This window comes from Panthera leo, chromosome A2, assembly GCF_018350215.1.
Source record: "Panthera leo isolate Ple1 chromosome A2, P.leo_Ple1_pat1.1, whole genome shotgun sequence".
NCBI lineage: Eukaryota > Metazoa > Chordata > Mammalia > Carnivora > Felidae > Panthera > Panthera leo.
The window spans coordinates 166,048,567-166,069,884 of NC_056680.1; the positions used below are offsets into that span (position 1 = coordinate 166,048,567).

At 39.5% G+C, this 21,318-nt stretch overlaps 1 protein-coding gene across 11 annotated transcripts in view; it reads right to left on the reverse strand.

Annotated features, from left to right (window-relative positions):
* LMBR1 (limb development membrane protein 1) overlaps positions 1 to 21,318 on the reverse strand; it is a 151,653-nt gene that overhangs the window by 53,288 nt on the left and 77,047 nt on the right. For 10 of the 11 annotated variants that reach the window (XR_006199427.1, XR_006199426.1, XR_006199429.1 and 7 more), the window contains 4 exons: positions 5,395 to 5,521; positions 4,898 to 4,966; positions 3,858 to 3,922; positions 176 to 248 (listed from right to left, as the gene is read on the reverse strand). Coding sequence is in view for 8 of the 11 variants with exons in the window: in XM_042927218.1 (XP_042783152.1) it covers positions 176 to 248; positions 3,858 to 3,922; positions 4,898 to 4,966; positions 5,395 to 5,521 (334 nt within the window). In the remaining 3 variants the exon portion in view is untranslated. Of the gene's footprint in view, positions 1 to 175; positions 249 to 3,857; positions 3,923 to 4,897; positions 4,967 to 5,394; positions 5,522 to 8,054; positions 8,152 to 21,318 lie in introns of those variants that run through there. The other variant, XM_042927225.1, reaches the window with a different exon arrangement.

Here is a 21,318-nt window from a genome sequence, read left to right on the forward strand (position 1 = left end):
GCAAAACTGTCCTCACCTGGAACGTTCACATGTTATTCTTACATCTTGACCTCGTGCAACACGGCACAGTGTACTAAGAGGCTTATACTTTTCTATATTTTTCCCCCTCAATCAGTGTCTTTCTTGAATTAAATAATTTTTTTTATTCAGCTGTAGATATGTAATACATACATACCATTTAGTCGTCTCTGGAGTGCTTCCTCTTCCAGGGTAATAATATAAATTTGTTCATCCAGGTCTTCAAGAATCTAAATTCAAAGATCAAACCATTGACCGCTGCGTTATTACAAAACTAGTGCTCATGAGAATATTTAGGCTGTTTCGCCTACGATTTAGATAACTCTTCAAAAATATTAGGAATTTAAAATAAAAATCCTCAAACTATTCTATATACAAATTAAGGAAAAATATTTTAGTATGTGACTAAACACATCAAAAGTTGGCTATTATAAAGTCTACATATATTTAAATTTAAAGGATTAAAGAATACTGTGCCTCTCTCAATGACAAATAAATATATGAATTCTAACCTTCCAAAAGGCTAAATACAGCACTATCTCTTATGCCCAAACCAATTATTTTAGAGCAAGAAGGAACAGATGACTCCATGCAACATTGGTTTCTCATCTATATTTATCTACATAATATTTAAAACAAGAAATCTATAAACTCAATCACTACCATGCAATACTTTCCACTTACATCATCTTTACATACTAAAAATTTTCTGCAAATACCGAATAGTGGTATTATCAAAATCATTCTGCAGACAGAACCCTAGAGAAATATGATGCTTATATATACACCACTCACCACGCCATACAACACTAATAAAAAACAAGAACAAACCACTGATCAATCAGCATTATATAGGCTATTATCTGCACTATCTTCACAACTGACAAAACCTAAAATATGTTTAACTCCAGCTTTGTAGAGTTACAGGTTATCGAATCTGCAGAATTTCTATAAAATTTACTTAGAACAACCCAACAATTCCCAGTATTTCAGCAAATATTGATAATCCCTTATTATCAACAGGCCTAGCACTGACAGCAAAATAAAACAGTAAAGTAACAATAAGTCATAATATGCAAATAAACAATTACAAAAGCTGACTTTCCTAGAAGAAAAGGGTGGGGAAACCCACTTCAGCAGGCCACCAGTGAGGGCCTCCCCCAAGAGACGACCCTTGAGCCCTGAGTGGGAAAGGGAGGGCAGACTGACCACACCAGTGCAAAGCAGACTAGGCTGAGTGATTCAAGACAGGCTCTGCACCTGAAGCAGGCAGGGGCCACACCTTTAGGGGCCATGGTACCAAGTTTCTTACCTGTCAACGTTCTCACCACTTTCTACTGTTTGGATCATGATCCACAGTTTTTACCGTTCTTAAGGTCTAGCCCAGACAAAAAAGATTTCTTCCTATGGTGCAAAGTGTCCATTAGTGACTTACCACCACGGGTCTGTCTCAGTGTGAGTGAGTGACAGTGAGGGGCACACGGACATTTGCGTTAAGTGCTTGTGTGCATCATGCCCTTGATTCTACAACCATCCACGAAAAACAGAACGTTATCATCCCCATCTGACAATATGCCAAAACACAAGGGTTTGGCAAATTAGAGTTATCTGCCTTTGAAGCCTATGCTCTTAACCACTCTGAGCTACTGGGGACCTAAATACGAGTCAAACACAGTCCTTGACCTCAAACAGCTTACATTCTAGTGTCTGGAGAGAGAGAATGAACCCCCCAAAATAATTATAGTATTAAAAGAACAGTCATAACTGAAGCTAAAATAAACAGTGTTACAAAAGTTAAGAGGAAGAAAGATTCCCGACTTCTAGGTGGGATGAAAAAAAGTTTTGGCATGTGTTTTTGAGGATAGTGGCCTCAGCTGATAGCTTAATTTACTACAAAGGGGAAAGGCATTTGGGTGGGAGGAAACTATAAGCAAAACACAGAGGTGAACAGGTAGAAAGTAGGCTCAGCAGCGAAGTAGCTCGAGTACTCTGGAGCTTATGGCCAGATCGAACAGTGCTCCAGAGCCCAGGGTCTGAAACCAGTGTCTGGGATCAAACCCTGCCCCACCCGCACTGACCTGCGATCTTGTACAAGCCACTTAATCTCCCTGAACTACAGGCAATTCAGCCATAAAATAAGCCCACCACCTAACTTAGGGATTTGTTAACAGGATTAAATGACATGTGTGTAAAATACAGTACTTATCACAAACATATAGCCTATACTGATTTAAAAAACATTATTATTAGATGTTAGGAACCAGAAAAAAGGTGTAAAGTTTTGAGGATAATAATAATAATAACAATAATAATAATAAGTTTAGGAGAAAAACCGGCTTTGGGAAGGGAGATAAATACGTAGTTTGGTTTTACAGAAGATGAGCTTTCAGCTCCGTGGGGTATTCAGTTACAGCACTTACAGTGCACTGTGTTTGTTTTCCTGGCCTTTTTCTCAGCAGAATTACACACTTAGAAGTGACGTGAAAATGATCAGGAGAACAGAGCAGAGCAACTGTAGACCAAGGACAGAACTGTGAACATTTGCCTATATTTAGGGGGCCAGGAAATAGAAACAGAGAAGGAGACCAAAAAACAAACAAACAAACAAACAAACAAACATCTCCCCCAGAGAATCAGGAAGAAATTAAGAAGGCAGTGTCATAAAACCTCTTCAAGAGGGAAGTAAATTTCAAGATTTGATAGTATGTTTCAAGTGCGGATACATTTATGTAGCAAGTTAAATAATCCAATCCTATTTTTACAAAAGATATGAAGAGATTTTTTTGCCATTTATTTTTTAAAATCTTCCAAAATTAAGCAAGCATTACTAAACGAACATCTACTACAATATTTCCTCAATTTTTTCTTTGATTAATCACCCCGGTAGGAAAGACAAACATACTACCATAACAATTTAGTAGGTACTACTAGGGCAATACAAACAAAGGGGAATATGAGAAATGCAGAGAACGAAGCTTGATTATTTCAGTTTGAAGAAGAGGGGAGGCAAGGCCCAAAGACAGGCCGTGAGTGCAGCTGACATCAGAGCCGGGGCTCGAGGAGGCCGTCAGGGGGGCTGAGCGGGCAGGAGGCACCGGTGGGAGGAAGCCCCCCACATGCCTGGGGAGTGAAAGCACACAGCCTGCTGTGCGCACAGCCCCCCGGCTCGTGAGGGTGCAAGCAGTCACGGGGGGGACACGGAGTGTGGAGTCAATGGAGGACGGGACAGGTTGTGAGTCATTCAGACCTGAGTTTGCGGGCAATGAGGACCCAGGAAAACAATTTAAATGGCAAGTTCCCTAAACGCAGCTAAGAATGATGTTCACGCGAGTAAATGTTTGACAAAATAGCTAGAGGCCAAAGAAATTAGGGACAAATCATTACGATTATTACCACCAATTGAAAATCATTTAAAAATGAATATATGGTAATTCGGACATTAAAGTGAAAAGTATAATCAAAATATAATATGCAGACAGCTACTCTGAAACATAAATGCTTTCTAAATCAAGGAATATATGTGGTAAATTTTGAAACATAACAGTTACTATTGATACAAGACAACAGATACCTAAAATACATGTAAATATTTGTAAATTTTGTCTTAAAATTTGTTAGAGGAACTTTTTAACCTAAGTGTCTATAGTTAGTATTTTAAAAGCAAAAACAAATTTGGTTTCCAAAGATGAAAAATATTAAAATGAAAGCAACAGTAACAACTACGTCCTAAACCCACAAAAACATTCATACGTTTCTGATTGCTCATTCACAACCTAAAAGATGTTCAAATGTAAGCACATTTATTTGAGAACCAAGATGGTTCACGATGATAAACTTACCGTTGGCTTCACCAGCAACTGCCCCATCACTGTGAACATGCGGGAGAGGCCGACGGGGGTGCACACTGAGGGAGAGACCACAGACAGAGGAGGCACATGAACCGCTAGTTTAAAAGTACAGAACGAACTCAAAGGTTATTGTTTCCAGAAAACTCCTGTCTCCAATTTTGCCAGAGGATTCTTCAATCAATAAAGAAGCTGGGGGCACGGGGACGTGGAGGAAGAAAGATACATAAAGACTAAATAAGGCTTAGGATGCTCAAGACTCTAGCAGCCCAATCAGAGTAAGTATTTTCACTTAGAAGAAATTAAAGAAAATCAACTAAAGGGCAGATTAAATTTCAAGAGCTAATGAAATTGAGAACCAGATAGGAACATCTAAAAGTGACAAGTATTATCTCCACTCCTTTTCACTGCATTTATCTACTTACAATGTCTCTGAGATAGACCGTAATCCCTCAAGTAAGACTGAACAAATTTGAAATAAAAACCACAAATTCATCACACAGCATTCCACGTCACCAGCCAAAAGCAGAATCTAGGGTTGTCTGGGTGGCTCGGTCGGTTAAGCATCCAACTTCAGCTCAGGTCATGATCTCACAGCTCGTGGGTTCGAGCCCCGCGTCGGGCTCTGTGCTGATGGCTCGGAGCCTGGAGCCTGCTTCCGATTCTGTGTGTGTGTGTGTGTGTCTCTCTCTCTCTGCCCCTCCTCCCCTTGTACGTGCACACGCTCTCTCTCTCTCTCTCAAAAATAAATGTTAAAAATTAAAAAAAAAAAAAGAATCTAACACTGCAATGGATGCGCCCGCGTGTGCGTGTACGTGTGTGTCTCTCTGCAAAAGACGCTTTCCTTAGAGAAAAACACGCACGTTTTCTTTCAAGGTTTCAGTTTATCAAAATCGATCTTAACGTAAAAAAAGTTAAAGGCTAAAGCTTTAAAAATCTCCAAGCTGTTAAGTGATCTCATCAGGAAACCTTCCTATTTTTCAAAACACAGAACTCCACTTTCCCATCAACCATTAGGCTGGAAAAATACTTACAGAGAAGTAACAAACATCCCATCAAAGATATACAGGAATATAAATAGGGTAGGTAGAACTCCCAGAGATCTAAAAAGAAATGTAAATAGATTTTAGTAAATCCAAAATATTATACATTAAGATATAGGTTGACATAAATTAATGTATGGTAAACATCATAATTGCCTGTTTGAGTCTGCTAACCCATATAATTTCTAAATTGTACAATAAAAAAGATCTAAAATAGAAGAAAAGGAGATAACTCTTGCGAAACCTGTTTGGAGGGAGAAAAAAAGCCTCCAAAGAATTTTAAGAACAGAAACCAATTAACAAACAAACAAAAAAAAGCTGCTTGCTCATTCTGAATACAGCAAACACATGAATACTCTGTTCTTATACATGTCTAAAGACTTAATCTGTAACAACGGGATAACTCTACAAGGAATCATTACAATGTCTAGAAAGTGCATGTGTAAGTATATCCCAAACTATCGTCTCCATCAGAGAAGCCGGTTTACCATACAAAGACTCCATGCTGGCAGCGTCATTGTCAATGAGCGCGGAGGCGACCCACACTATCCCAAGAATAAGCAACGCGAGAAGAATGAGCATGACCAGAGTCTCTAAAATTCGGGCTCGGATTCCCTGAAAAAGACAACGGAGACGTGATTTCAGTATTTTATGTCATCTCACGAATAATTAGGTTTCTATCTACACGAAAGCACAAAAATTCTTTGGAAGGGCAGGAAATTTATATTTATTAGCAAGATAAAACCCACTAGCTTTAGAGTTTGTAATGTTTAGACGGACTTTTCTTTACAAAATTATGTGAAATACCATTAAGCTTTCAAGAAAGAACTAAAAATATTCTTTCTAAAAACATTTTGTAGAACCATCTTTTAAAACGCAGGTTAATGAATTCTTAACTGTGATTCTAATCAAGGGCGTCTCGGCTGTTGAGGCGCACAGCCAGGCAGTTCCGGGAGCACCGCACTTGGCGAGAGCACAGAGCACCCGCTTGGGCAAGAGCGCAGGCCCGGCTGGGCTGCTCCCACAGCCTCCAAGCGCCCTCTGGTGTGCAGCCCGAGGACTCCTCGAAGGAAGAACACTGCTCTCAATTACCGATCGTTTCCTTTTTCACATTAGATAAGATGTCATCACTTCATGCAGCTGGTATTTAATAAAGCCTCTTTATGCACAATTTTGTTTTTATAATAAAGCACCTTTATGCACACTCTTGTTTTAAACGTAAAACATTCTGTCCTCAGGGTCAAACCAGAGGCCAGACCTCTAAACTTGAAACCTACTAGGAAAGGCAAACAAATGAACAAAAAACAACTTCCTTCTATTCCAGCAAAGTCACCCAACGATTGAATCCGTACCTAAATTCAAAGATGCATTCGATGTTTTATATTGTAATGCACTAATGTACATCTAATACAACAAACAAAATTATAAGTAAACCCATGCCTCTCAATAAATCCTGTAATCTTTCCTTCCATATTAAAAATAGTTTAAAGAAAAAAAAATAGTTTAAAGATGTATTACAAAGATCTAAAACATATACTGACTTCAACTTTACCCTGATACTATTTGCTAATTTCTGAATTAAAGGGATAGGTTGCACTTCAATCATGGCCCCGGGTGCTCGGATGCAACAGAGAGGACAGGGAATGCCCTGGGAGCTCGGATGCAACAGAGAGGACAGGGAATGCCCTGAGACCCCGGCGAAGTGCCCCCAGCCCTCCATAATGACTCAGAGTCGAAGGGGCCTGTCCTTACTAGTCCAGTCCTACAACAGGGCTGCCTGGGCAGGTTAAGCGATGTCCTCAAATGTGGAGTCAGCACATCTTAAGTGTTCATAGCAAGGGAGGCCGGTGAACCAGAATGAATGATGCTTGTATTTTATTTAACACATCAGCTCTAACAGTAGCTATTACTCAAGTGAGATGAAACACGAACAGTCCCCAGACACACTACGAAAAACACACTGCTACTTTCCTGAAGAACTCTCCAGACCTGCACTTCCAAACTTTAAACCACTTAGGATGCCAAAACACGACCACTACCTTTTAATGGTGATTTCTTTTTTCTTTCCTTCTCTCTTTCTAAGCCACTGTCTTTTTTCCTAAGCAAGATTATTACACATCAAATATTATGTAGAAAGTGTATAAATAAAACGGATAAAAAGAATCAGTGCTCCAATGTGTATCTCTTCCTGACTCTGACTGGAGCCCAAATCCCATCTGCTTCCGACCAGCCCTTAGTAGCAGTCGGGCTCCCAAAACACGTAACGTGTGTCTTAAATGTTACGACATATAAGCTAAACACTGTAACAGTGTTATAATATATGAACTAAACAGTAGTGATCCTTGGAACCATCTGAGACCCACTGTCCAAACAAAAGTGTTTTAATAATAATTGTGGTAATTACTAAACAAATGTAATAATGTACTAATAACTATAATATAGAACTGTTACAATGATAATAAATGTTGGGGAATAAATCGACCAAAAGATTTACACACTTCCTCTGACATTTTGGTAAGAAATAGGGGAGTCTGGGTGGCTCAGTCAGTTAAGCACCTGACTCTTGATTTCGGCTCAGGTCATGAGCTCACGGTTCGTGGGTTCAAGCCCCACATTGGGCTCTGTGCTGACAGCACAGAGCCTACTTGGGATTCTCTCCCTTCTCTCTCTGCCTCTCTCTTTCTCTGTCTCAAAATAAATAAACTTTTAAAAAAAGAAAAGAAAAGAAATATTCCTTGGCAGCTAAATGTGTTTTTCTTCAAGTATGTTACTCTGCTTTGGAAGCCAATGCTCCATGGGTCTCTCCCATTTCTGTGCATCTCACAAATACAGGCAAGGATAGATAGCCCTTGCTCTGGACTGCCTTTTAAGGATTTCTGGATAGCAAACAGCCTTGAAAAACAGAGATGGCATCTCTCTGAAACAGAAGTAGGTCTGTTTCCTGTCTGGTATGAGAAGAATAATGTCCCTCTACAGAACAAAGGGGAGGCAGGTTTGCCTGCAGCCCATTTGTGGGTTCCTCCGAGTTCAAGGGTCCTCAGCTATGACCTGAGCCCGCTGTAGGAACAGCCTCCACCCAAGCCGCGCTGCCCCTCTGAGGCTACTGGGAGAGTGGAGTTGTCCTGGGAACAGGAAGCTGATGGCTTGCCTCGTTCTGAGTAATGAAGTCCTTTGCCTCTGGTCCAGGAGTCTCATGTCCACAACCACCGTGCAGGAATCTAGCAGACTAACTTGTCAGCTTGCAAGTACAGTAAAGTCTCAGAGCCTCCACAGTTCTAGCAGATTTGGGTGGCAAAGGTAGGCAGCTACCACGGCTTTCTGAAGAAGAACAAATAAGGGCCCAGAAGGTTGGGTTAAGGGCAATGAGAAGACTTCCAGGATCTTGCAGTGAGCTCTTACCCAAGCAGGAGGCAGGTGGGAGAAGTAAGGGTCCCCAAAGACCTGACATGCTGATGCTTGTCAGAGGCTGAGCTGCTTAGGGAGCCTGGTCATAGCTCCTTTCCCAGAGAGGAGCAGGGGGTTACTCTGTTTGTGCACAAGGCCAGCTAAAAAGACTATGGTTACAAGGAACTATTTTTCTTGAATACTTTGTGCTTTTCTGTATTTTCCAGATTTCCTAGAATGAATGTGCATGACGTTAATATGAGAACAAATTAATGTTTTTAATTTTTTTCTCAAAAGAATTAACTTCCAAGAGATTGACAAAATAACTCTGAAAATATCCAAGTTCAGTTTATGAGACATTATGGTGAGCTAGTTCAGGACCCCAACCCTAGCAGCAGACTGCTAATGTTCAGAGCCTGGTCCCATCACTGACCAACTGTGTAACACGGGGCACATTTCTAAGCTCTCCGTGCCTCAGTTTATTCCTTTGTAAAAATGGGTTTATTAATAACACCCCTACTTTACCGGGTCATTAAAAGGATCAAATAAGTTAACATAAGCAACATGCGTAGCATTAGGCGGGATGCTTAGTAAGCACAATGTAAGGGTTAACTGTAATGACTCAAATTCTTGCCTTTGTCTTTAAGATTTCCAAGGATTTGTGGTTCTGAATTAAATTTATATCACCTTCTAATGCCAGCTCATCACCTACTTCCCATCTCTGTCACCTACCATCCACAGGCCTGTAAGTCTTTCTTGATGATGTGAGCACCAGGTTCACAAGCACTTGTATCGCATCCCCCACCATCGCGAGTAACACACAAGCTCCTAAAGAACTTAACCTCCACTCTACCACAGCCCCCCTCCATGCACTAGCCCGGCTCCCTCTAAGCTCTCCGACCGGGAGACTGCTCCATGCTTCTCTTTGACACATCTGGTCCTGAAGCCAGCACTGTTGTCTTCATCACGGTGACCTCCACTCCCTCAATCCACCCAACTCCCTCAATCGGTGTTGTTTTCACTTGCCTAAACCCGACGTTAAACTGCGTACTTTAATGATAATCCAGTACCAATAACATTCTAATATTCCTGGTCCCTTTGATTTCCACCAGACCAGCTTAATTCCACTGGCAGCTCACTCCTTGAATTCTCGGTCCTGTGAAAGACATTTACAAAATCACGAGAACCTTCCACATTCCAGAGTGGGCCTCTGCTGTCACTGGGCAATACTTATGCTGATTTCTGGCTAACAATTCCCTCAATGAGTTTTTAAATGTTTTCCATTCTCCTTGATCCTAATCTCATCCCTACTTTCCTGCAAACTGCACCTGCCATTACCTCTTCCTTAGCAAGACACAGCTGGGCAGCCTGCACATCCCTCAGCTTCCTTCCCTACCCCCTGGTTTCTCTGTCTCCGTTCTTATTTCATTCTACAAAGGACAATGGCTCGGGCTTAGATGTTCCTCCTTTCCCATGCTGGATCAGCACTTCTCAAACTTTGAGAGGGGCTCGCCAATCCCCGACAACCAGCTCAAAGGCACCTCAGTCAATTCTGATGAAGACGCCGGCCAGACTGCTCTGTTCTTCCCCTAGGTGATCTGGCCTCCTCATGGAGCCAGAGACCCTGAGGTTTCTATCTGTAGTCCAAATCTGTAAACTGAGACCAAGAGCCACACATCCTAACTGCCACCTCCCCTTGGGTATTTCCCTAGTCCTAAACTTAATTCTAAAGTCAGACTCGTCATTTTATCCCCTAAACCTTCTCCTTCGGTGTTACATATGGCAATAAATGGCACCAATACCCACTGTGTTATTCTTTCCAGACGTTGGAAACATCCTTGTCACCTCCCTTCCTGCTGCACCCTCTGACACACACACATACACACCTTGGACCCTGATCTATTCAAACACCAAGTCCTTCTGATTCTCCTGTGTCCTTACCACTAAAGCCATCCGCTCCTCCTTCCGCAACCACATCCGTCTCACCTGGACGACTGCCTTGCCACCTCATAGTCCCAATAGCCAACTCTCGTCTCTCTCTGCCTCACCTGCTGCCTACGTTGCGGTGGGAGTACGATCTCTGCAAAACACAACTCTGACCACATCACTCTTAGTCATGACTTGCTAACAGAAGTATGGGCCAGCAACAGGGAAACAGGTGCACTAATGCAACAGCAAATTAACCTCAAATCTCATTAGCGCCACTTCTAGCCAAGTGAGGTGCTACACACATACATCCCTAAAGTTGGGCCTTGCTTCTTTTGTTGTTTAGATACTGAACAAAATAATTATAGACGACACAAATTATTTATGATTGACTAGCATACAAAAGTGCTGTCCAACAGACCCTTTCGTGATGAGGGAAATGTTCTAAGTCACCCAGTAAGATAGCAACCAGCCATATGTGTTTATCAAGTACTTCGAATGCCGTTTCTATGACTGAAGAACTGATTTTTATTTTACTTCTTTTTTATTTACTTATTTTAAGTAGGCTTCACACCCAGGGCGGCCCAACGCGGGGCTCAAACCCATAACCCTGAGATCATGACCTGAGCTGAGATCAAGAGTCAGCTGCCTAACCGGAGACACCCAGACACCCCTGATTTTTAATTTTATGTAATTTTAGTTCTTTGAAATTTATATAGCCACCCATGGCTAGTGGTTACCATATTGGTCAGGGCGGAGTATCAACAGTCCGCTTCTAACAAAATCTGATATAATCTCTGTACTCTCAAGTACTTTAAGCTCAATTTTCTTAAGTGTTTTCTTTAATCTTTAATGTTTATTTATTTTTGAGAGAGACAGAAGCAGAGAAAGGGAGACACAGAATCCAAAGCAGGCTCCAGGCTCCAAGCTGTTAGCACAGAGCCCAACGCGGGGCTCGAACTCACAAACCATGAGATCATGATGCCCTAAGCCACAGTCGGGTGCTTAACCGACTGAGCCACCCATGCACCCCTGAGCTCAATTTTCTAAATTTAACCTTGATATAAAATTACTTGAAAAACAGCTTGGTTAAAGTAACCTCATTTAACATGCTATTGCTCTAACTTAATGTTTTTAGTACCATTTATGTCAAAAACAGGAAATCTACTACTAAATTCAAAAACTAACCCCTCTGTTTACATTAAGAAAAATTATTCTCTCATTTAGAAAAGTAGTTTTTAAAATGCAGCCTACGTACGTATAATCCGTCCGACAGTGATACTTAGGTTCAAGACCTACATGTTTATCCCTATATGCTGACAAACTGAGTCCTCAAATAAATCTTCGTGTCAAAAAAATTATATGTGAACAGTTTCTCTCAAAAGAAACAAGCTATATAATTCCAAGAAGAGGTTTTTTTCTATTACAGATATATAACATCGAGAAGAAATGTACACCCACATGCTTAAGCAGTCAAATAAGAATCATTTAAGAGAAAAAGAGCTCTATAGTCAAATCATATAAACTGTTCAAGATTTATTATCAATATTTATTTTTAAAAATAGTAAATAACTCATCAAAAGAAATCTGCTCGTTTTCAGTTATCAAACTAAGCAAAAAAGAGTGACTTGGCAATATTACGCTTACAGAAAAGGCTGCCACAGAAAAAGTCAACAAAATTGCTGAATATGACTAGGCCTGCTTATGAAATATTGAAGATAACCGATATAGTAAGAAACAGCTGTTATTCTGACTCAATCCACTAGGAGGCCAGGACAGTTATGTTTTCCTTTCAATTGCATTCTGTTTTTCTGATTAAACAAGACAAAACCAGCCCAACTTGAAATCAGTGAAGAGTCACCATTTATGAGCTTTAGCAAAACCAATAGAAAAACATAAACTTGTTCATTAAATGCAATGTGGCAGCTTTTTTGTCTTCAACAACTTTCGGACAGAGAGAAGAGAGGTAACAGGGCTATGAACAACCAGAGGTTTCATGTATAAATTCAAAATTGACGGACTCATACAAGTGCCAGAAATACATGAACTGATACCACCACGTTTCTTGAGATCATAAAGGTATTACAAAGCCTAAAAAGTACAGTCTTGTGTGGCATGTAAGATGTGAGACTTTTAAACTTTTGTATGTGATTCTGTCTGCAAAGTAATGAAAGCATTGAGAGCTTTTATCTCTACCATTAATCACCAGCAGGACAGCATATAAGCAAAAAATATGCCTACTGCTCATTTTTCCATTAAGAGTCAGAATCGGGAGTTAGGAAGCCCCAAGGGGAAGGTTCCCATCAACTCTATTCTCCTATACGCTGAGCTAAAAGATGTGCCAGATGTCAGAATAACTTACTGAAATGCCCTGCGAGTAACAAAGTGGCAAAACATTGTCAGAGAGGAAAAAGGTTTCCATTGTTAATCTTAAAAAGGAAAGTCTCCTGAATACAAGGTCACAAAACTATTAAGAACGTGTTCTTATTATCAACAGTGGTACTCCTTTCAAGTAATTTTGAAAGCTTATATTAAGTCATGTATTACTAAGATTCCAAGAACCTTGTAATAATTTCATCTCTAGTATGAATAGTTATCTCAATCCCTCCCAAAAACCATTAATCTAAATTACTATAATGAAATTCCTCCCCTTTTACTAAAATCATAGTTCAACAAACACTCAACGTATGACTTAAAAACACCATCAAAACGAAGTACTTTCTTCCTGCTAACGAAACACTATATTGTTTTTAAGAAACGTGAGCTATATGATTGCACTAGTTTCTCTCAATATTATTTTGGAAATTACAACTATCACAACGTTAAAACAGTTTAAATTAAATAGGCTAGTGAAGACTAAATACATGTAGACACAGCTTTCTTTCTAGATTGAAATAAGCACTGAATGCATAAAGTCTAAAACATTAAAATAGTTATATCTGCTTTTTGAAAATTTTCTGCTGGTCAATTACACACTTAATTGCTTTGTACTGAAGATCAATGAAGTGAAAATTACAATGTGTTTACAAAAGCTCTAACAATAAGCTGATATGTTTCTATGGTGATGAACATTTAAACAAGATTTTGCCTGGACATCCTGACCTCTTGGGAGGTATGTAAACACCACTTTATGTACTAGGGCTCCACCCACCAGGAAAGCCTGGGAAAAATTTCTACATTTACAGAACATTTAAGAGAAATATCAAGCCACCGCCTTCATTGAACAAAAAGAGTCTCTTAGTAACATTCAGATAAGGTTTGCACAGCATGCCATCAAGACTGCACCAGACGTACATGCAGTCATCTGGGGAAGATGGATGGAAGCACTAACAAGGAACAGAAAATACAGGCAGGTAGTAATTATCTGAAACCATGAAAAAAGCTACAAACAAGCATCTCTATAGAGTGTCAAACATCTCCCCCCTTGCTCCCAAGGTAATCATTAAGAGTTTGGACCAAAAAGTTTTGGTACCAGCTCAAAGAAAACAGCTTTATAGAAAGCTATGTTAAGCTATAGTGAATGATTTTTTTAATATTAATATTTTCTTCATTTAATGTAGTCTATATAAGATGGAAAAATTAAAACTTTATGACACTCAAGTTATTGTAATTTGACAAAAAGAATGTATTTTAGGATAAGTTAAAATAAAAACACTATCATTACCAGTTCATTTAACTAAGATGTTCATTGTATTCAAATTAAGCAGAAATTTCTCATGATATTAGACAAGCAAAAATCCTCCAGATTGCAAGTAAATAAATTAACACAACAAGTAAATGAAACAAGTAAATCAAAGAACTGAACCATAGAAAGACTGCAGGGACTCTGTATTAAAATTTTAAAACACAATTCTAAACTTGGAAAAAATATTTCTCAGTATTCTACATCATATCAGAATAACTTAAAGGCCAGCCAATAAAGAGCCAGTAAAGAGCTTTCCTTCTATTTCAATAAATAGATTCCAATAAATCTGTAGTTCACGGAAATCTGTAGTTCACAGAATCAATTTCACGGAAAAGAAGAGACGGTAACTAACATTTGCCGAACTCCTACCAGTTGCTTTGTATGTGCTCACTGAATCTTCATGATAAATTAGAAGATAGATTTTATTATAAATCAGGGAGCTCACGTCCCCAAAAGTTAAATAATCTGCCCCTGGTCACCCTGTTCAAGGCTTGCCAGCTTCAGGACCAGACCTGTAAACTCAGGTCCATCAGTGTCCAGAGCCCACGCTTTCCACCTCCGCACACAACAGAATCAAGACACCAAAGACAAACTGACGTGGAAACAGGGAAGTAGGGGAGAATGCTTAAAACCTACTGAAGACAAACCTCTAATTTAGTAAAGGAAGTAAAGCAAAACACATAAAAGCTTCTTTTACTAGAACATTAATTTTCAATTCCGAAATAGCAAACTCATGCCGAGGTCAAATACTCTGTCCTCTAAGAAACTTAATGCAATAGAAGCCAATACCACTATTCGTTTCATAAAACACTCAATAAAGACACAACAAAACTAAGAACATTAGAGTTATTATTTATGACATTACTACAGCAAAATGTACAAACTTTAAAGTGTAGAATTTAATATGAAGCACTGTCACATGATTTGGATGATCATGTCACATCGCTTATGTGGCAAAAAGTACATTCACACAGGAAGCACTAGGAATTCGAGAACACCGCAGGAGAGCTCTCCCTGCGACAGTGAACCACACAGGACACACGGACATGAAAAGCTTCGGGCCGTCTGCCCTCACTCCAATCACACCCTCCGTTAGCTGAGCTAGGCCCATCTCCCTGACTTCCACATTCCCCCCAGCTCTCAATAACAACTATCCTGGGTGGGTCGGTATGCACAAATGTGTGTTTTACAATTTTCCATTGAAAGTAAGTTGGCATTTTTTTAAGTTTATTTTATTTATTCTGAGAGAGACAGGGAGAGAAAAAGAGAGGGTGGAGGGCAGAGAGAGAGAAAGAGAGAGAAAGAATCCCAAGCAGGCTCTGCACTGTCAGCACGGAGCCCAACTCGAGGGTCTATCTTCAGGACAGTAAGACCATGACCTGAGCCGAAACCAAGAGTCCGACACTTAACTGACTGAGCCACCCACGCACTCTAATAAACTGGCACTTTGGTTTTACATAGCAGCTTCAATTTGGGTAATGTGAGCCCATTACCGAGAAATAAATAGGCTTTTGTCCCTTTCTATTTTTAAATAATGAAAGTATGCTGTTTAGTGTTATATGTCTATTAAATACTTAAAGGAACATGATCACATCCACTGTGGCACCCACGTGGCCCTCCCAACTGCACCAAACTTCCACACCAACCTGGTCAAGTGTAACCACTGATTTGAACTGCCATGTTCGTCATTTATTGACTTTAATTTTTGATTGTGGCCACACACACATAACATAAAGTCTACCTTTTTGAGCATTTTAAAGTGTACACTTCTATGGCATTACGTATGTGCATTTGAATCATTCTGCGACCACCATCACCATCCATCCCCAGAGCTTCTTCACATTCTCCAACTGAAACTCGGCACCTATGAAACAATAAGTGCTCATTCCTTCCTCCTCCTGCCCCCAGCCCCTAGCACCCAGCATTCTATTTTCTGTCTCTATGAATTTGACCATTCTAGGGACCTCATACAAGTGGCATCACAGTATTTATCTCGTTGGGTCGGACTTACTTTACTCGGCATAGTGCTCTCAAGGTTCATCCATGTTACGGCATCTGTCAGAACTTCCTCGCTTTTTAAGGCGAAATAATATTCCACTGTAGGTGTATACTACATTTGGTTTACCTATGAATCCATTGGTGGATACTTGGGTTGTTTCTACCTTTTGGTCATTATAAATAGTGCGCCAGGAAAATCAGTGTATAAACATTCTGCGGAGAGACAGGAGGGGGACAGTGGAGCGGGAGAACCCTAAGCTCATCTGGTTACCAGAGGGGAGGTGGGGGAGCAGGGAGTGGGTGAAATGGGTGATGGGGATTAAAGAGGGCACTTGTGATGAGCACTTGTTGAATCACTATATTGTACTCCTGAAACTAACATTATACTGTATGTTAACTAACTGGAATTTGAATAAAAACCTGGAAGAGAGGAAGAAAGGAAGGAAGGAAGGAAGTAGGAAGGAAGGTAGGTAGATAGATCAGTCTGTGGAGTGCTTGCTTTCAATTCTTTTGTGTATATACCCAGAAATGGAATTGCTGTATCATATATAGTAATTCTATTTTTAATTTTTTGAGTAAGCATCATACTGTATTCCACAGCATCTGCACCGTTTACATACGCACCAGAGCGTACAAGAGTTCCAATTTCTTGGGGTGCCTGGGTGGCTCAGTCGGTTGAGCATCCGACTTTGGCTCAGGTCATGATCTCACGGCTCGTGAATTCGAGCCCCGTGTTGGGCTCTGTGCTGACAGCTCAGAGCCTGGAGCCTGCTTTGGATTCTGTGTCTCCCTCTCTTTCTGCCCCTAACCCACTCTCATTCTGTCTCTGTCTCTCTCAAAAATAAATAAACATTTAAAAAAAAAAAAAAAAAGAGTTCCAATTTCTCTACATCCTCACTGATGCTGGTTATTTTCTCAGGTGTTTTTCTGGCGGGGGGGGGGGGGGGGGGCGGGCAGGGGGCTGGTTTGCAGTTGTTGTTAGCAGCTGTCCTAATGGGTGTGAAGAAGTACCCCACTGTGGTTTTGATTTGCATCTCCCCAAAGACTAGTGATGCTGAGGGCTTTTCTCGTGCTTATGGGCCTCATGTGTCTTCTTCCCAGACATGTCTCCAGTCCTCTCTGCTCCTCTTTTATTTGACAGAATCAAGTTCTCCAAAATTGCTCTGGGCGTTCTTGGTTCTCTGATGTTCCATAAGAATTTTACTATCTGCTTATCACATTCTATAAGATAACCTGGTGGAATTTTTATTAGAGTTGAGCTGACTCTAAAAACAAATTTGAGAACTGTTATTTTTACCATATAAAGAAAGTCATAAACACAGAATACCTATCCATTTATTTAAGTCTTCCTTAACATCTTTCAATAAGATTTTTTATTTCCATATATTATTTCCATAAAGATTTCACATATCATTTGTCCGATTTATTTCAACATACCTTGGGCTGTCCTATTATAAGAATATTTTAAGTTAGACATTGTTTGTTGCTATTACTGATTTTTCTATATTTTTCTATTTTATTCTCTATTAATTTTTTCTATATTAATCCTACATCCAGGTTCCTTGCTAAATTTCCTTATTTGAATTAATAACTTATCTTTAGATTCTATGGGATTTTTCCATAGACAATATCATTTGTTTATAAGGACTATTTTGTTTATTCCTTTCAATTTTTCCTTTTCTTGTCTAACTGTACTTCCAGTAACTCTATTACAGTGTTATTATTGAGACAAAAGTACTTAAGACGACATCCCAATTTTAAAGTAAATACTTCCAACATTTTACCATTAAGTACAATGTCAGTTGCAGACTTAGAGTAGATATCCATAAGCAGGTTAAGAACGTCCCCTCAAGTTCTTAGTCTGCTTTTAATCACGAGTGGTTACCGATTTTACTAAATGTGTTTTGTGTCCGTTTTGAGATGCTCACTTGACTTTTTTTTTCCTCACTTGACTTTCCTAATATGAATTATAGGCATAGATTGCCTAAGGTGAAACCAATCTTGCATACCTGAAATAAAATTTTCTTCAATGATGACCTTTTGCTTACATGGCTGGATCCAGCTTAACATTTTCTGATTCATAAGTATTCACAAATAAAAATGGCCATAATGTTCCTTTCTCATACTATCCTTGTCTACTTTCAGTATCGAGATTATACTAGTTCCATAAAATAAAACTCTGAATGCTCCATCTTCAAATCTCTGAACAAATTTGTATGAAACTGAAGTTATCTAGTAACAATATGCCACGAGCTGTCTGGACTTGATTTTTTTTAATCAGAATGACTCTGTAGAACATTCATTTCTGGCAATATCGAGAATCAGATATCCTTATTTCCCTCTGTGGGGAAAAAAAGATGTCTAAAGCACAAGGTCAAATATTTTTAAATCTCCCTTAAATCTTCTCTGTCTATTAACTCTGAGAATGCACTGAGTTTGGTACCTCTCGCAGTGTTGGTTTTTCCCAAAGGTCAGGTCATTTTCTGAGTCCCTTATCCATCTTTATATCTAAGAGTTCTTGTCCTGCCTGTTCTCTTTATCACCTCCCGCCCGTGGTGACAACAGAACTAGTAAGTGGATCCAGAGAGTAGATGTGGGCAGGCAAGATCCAGCTCTGAACGGAGTGTCCAGCAACCTGTGTCCCGGTGGACACTTGTCAGTATCTCCTGGACCCCACCACCACAGCCCCATCTTCCATGCCAGCCCACAGTGGGTGTTACTGCTGCTTGCCGACTGCAGCTCCCCGCCGAGCACTCTTTGCTCTCTGTTCCCCACACCCTTTACCAGTAGAGCCACATGGTTTCAATTTTTGTTAAGGCCAGGTCAAAGAAGAATTTGAAAAACACAGATATACTTAGACAATTGGAAACGCTAAAATCAATTAGCTAAATTAGATGTAATATCCTATGGGACAACAAAATAAAATGCTTGGGCTGTCTTTTGTTTGGAGAAGAAATCAATTATATCAGACAAAATCATTTCCATTGCTCTTACTTCCCTACAGTTAACTCTAACCCTAAAAGAAGTGAAATAGCCAAGTCGGTAGGAAATCAGCCAAAGGTACGCAGCCCTACAACATGAGATAACCCCCAAGGGACACTACACAATGCCCAGGACTCCACTGACAGAACACCCAGGACCTCTGCCCGTTTCCAAGTTTTGGACAACTTTTCCCAGCACCAGAAAATTTATGTACACAAAATACATTATTAAGGGAAAAAGGGCATAAAATGTATGTACACAGCCATTATATTTACAGAATAATCCAAGTACAAATACTGACAGGTAATTTGGAATGATATAAAATATAATGTGAGGTTAATTGGCTTCCAATGAAATTGGTTAAATTAAAATTAAAATATTAATGAAAAACAATAGAAGTCAAGATACACAAGAGAATCAATCAAAATCATCAGCCTCAAAAGTACGCTGTACGCAAGCCTGATGTGACGTAGAAAAACTAAACATTAAGGATCCTGCGATACAGATGCATTCAAGAAGGATTTGTACATTTGTAGAATTCATCTTGGAATCTCGAGGATTTCTGAACATTAGATTGGAAAAGATCTTCTTTGAACAGTAAAGCCAGGAGAGGCCAAAACAGCTTTCGAAGCTAAAGAGGACAGGCCAAAAGACTGAACTCCCATATCTGTCGACAAAATCAGAGCCAATTCAAGCAGGGACCACAAAACCTCCCAGTCTGGAAAAAGGCCAAAGAATGTCCCGAAATTAACAATTAGGGAATTAATACTGTATTCCAGATAAAAGGCCAGTAAAGCTAACAAGTAGAGACAGAAAAGGAATCAGAGACATGAGTTCAAAATGATGGATTAAACACACACTTTTTTTAATCACAGAAGACAGGAAAAATATATAATAAACAATCAATCAATCAATCAATCCACACTGTCCCTAGCAGCTGCAACAGAACCAGACCTACAATAAGTGGCCAACAGGAATTAACCAAATGAGTTATGCTAGAAGACAAGAGCATCCACAGACTAACAATGTTAAGAAATCCATAAATGATAGAAAGTAGATGGGATCAAATCAATGGAGAAATGCCCCAGAGAAACTATAGACCGAAAATAAAGGGGAAATAAGAGTGATCCCAAGAGCTACAAGCTTATAGTCAAAAAGTCCAAACCTTATAGAACTATAGTAAAGATAAGAATCTAATAAAGTATTTAAAAGTAATAGATAAGGGTAATATTCTTGTATAACTGCTGTGAATAACTGAATAATAACATAGAGAAAAACTAATTTAGATTCATTCTTTTCAAGCATCTCACAAAATTAATTACACAGATTAAATTACACAGATTAAAACTCACAGAAAAGGTACTAAAACTAAAAAAAAAAAGATTGTATTATTCATTCTTGGCTTTTAGGGATGGTAACACTTAAAGAACTAAGCCAGTATCAAATTACTAAGAGAGAGTGTAAGTTTAAAATGTAAAAAAGCTAGGATAAAATGAAATCAGGTTTTGTTTAGGTCTGCTTATATGGTATTTATTGTCAAGTCCTGAGTTTTCTCATATAATTAATTTAAATGCAATTAAGCAGCACAAGTCATAGTTAAACAGGACCAAGTAAAAAATGTGTATTATGAACCTTGTATTAAATCAACTTTCTAAAACCAACCATAATTGTTGGTTATATTTAAACCACTTTTAACTAAAAAAAATTATTTATTTATTTATTTATTTATTTATTTATTTATTTATTTCATTTTGAGAGAGAGAACACATGCACACACTTGCAAGGGAGGGGCAGAGCCAGAGGGAGGAGAGAATCCCAAGAGGCTCCAGGCTGTCAGCGCAGAGCTGACGTGGGGCTCAATGTCATGACCCTGAGATCATGACCTGAGCCGAAACCAAGAGTTGGACGCTTACCCAAATGAGCCACTCAGGCACTCCACCAATTTTAAATAAAATTTACTTACAAGTACCTACTATACATTAGGCTAAAACGACAAAATGATACATAATGCTTTGAGACATCTTCTATGCTAATTTCTTAGCCTGGGGGATTTCCCAAAAGGTATTAAATACTGAACCCCAACTCCTAGGAAGTAAATGCCTATGGATGAACTCTGAGGGGAAACTTCTGCCCAGAATTAAGACTGGGAGTCTTCCCCTATCAGTGAGCAAGGGGTGTGCATGCACACGTGCGTATGCACGGCTGTGCACATGTGTGTGAGTACATGCGTGCATGTGTATGTATGAGTATGTGCGTTTTAAACAAGAAGGCCCTTTTGCTGAAGGATTTCGGCAGAGCCTCGGTTCCAACTCCTGGCCTCCATGCGCCTATTAGCCTATGTCCCCTTGCAAGCAGCCAGGGGTCACTCACTGACTAACTCTTTGAGTTTTGTGCTGCCTGTTCAGTGTCGGTCTCCCGAGGTTTTCTCACTTTACTG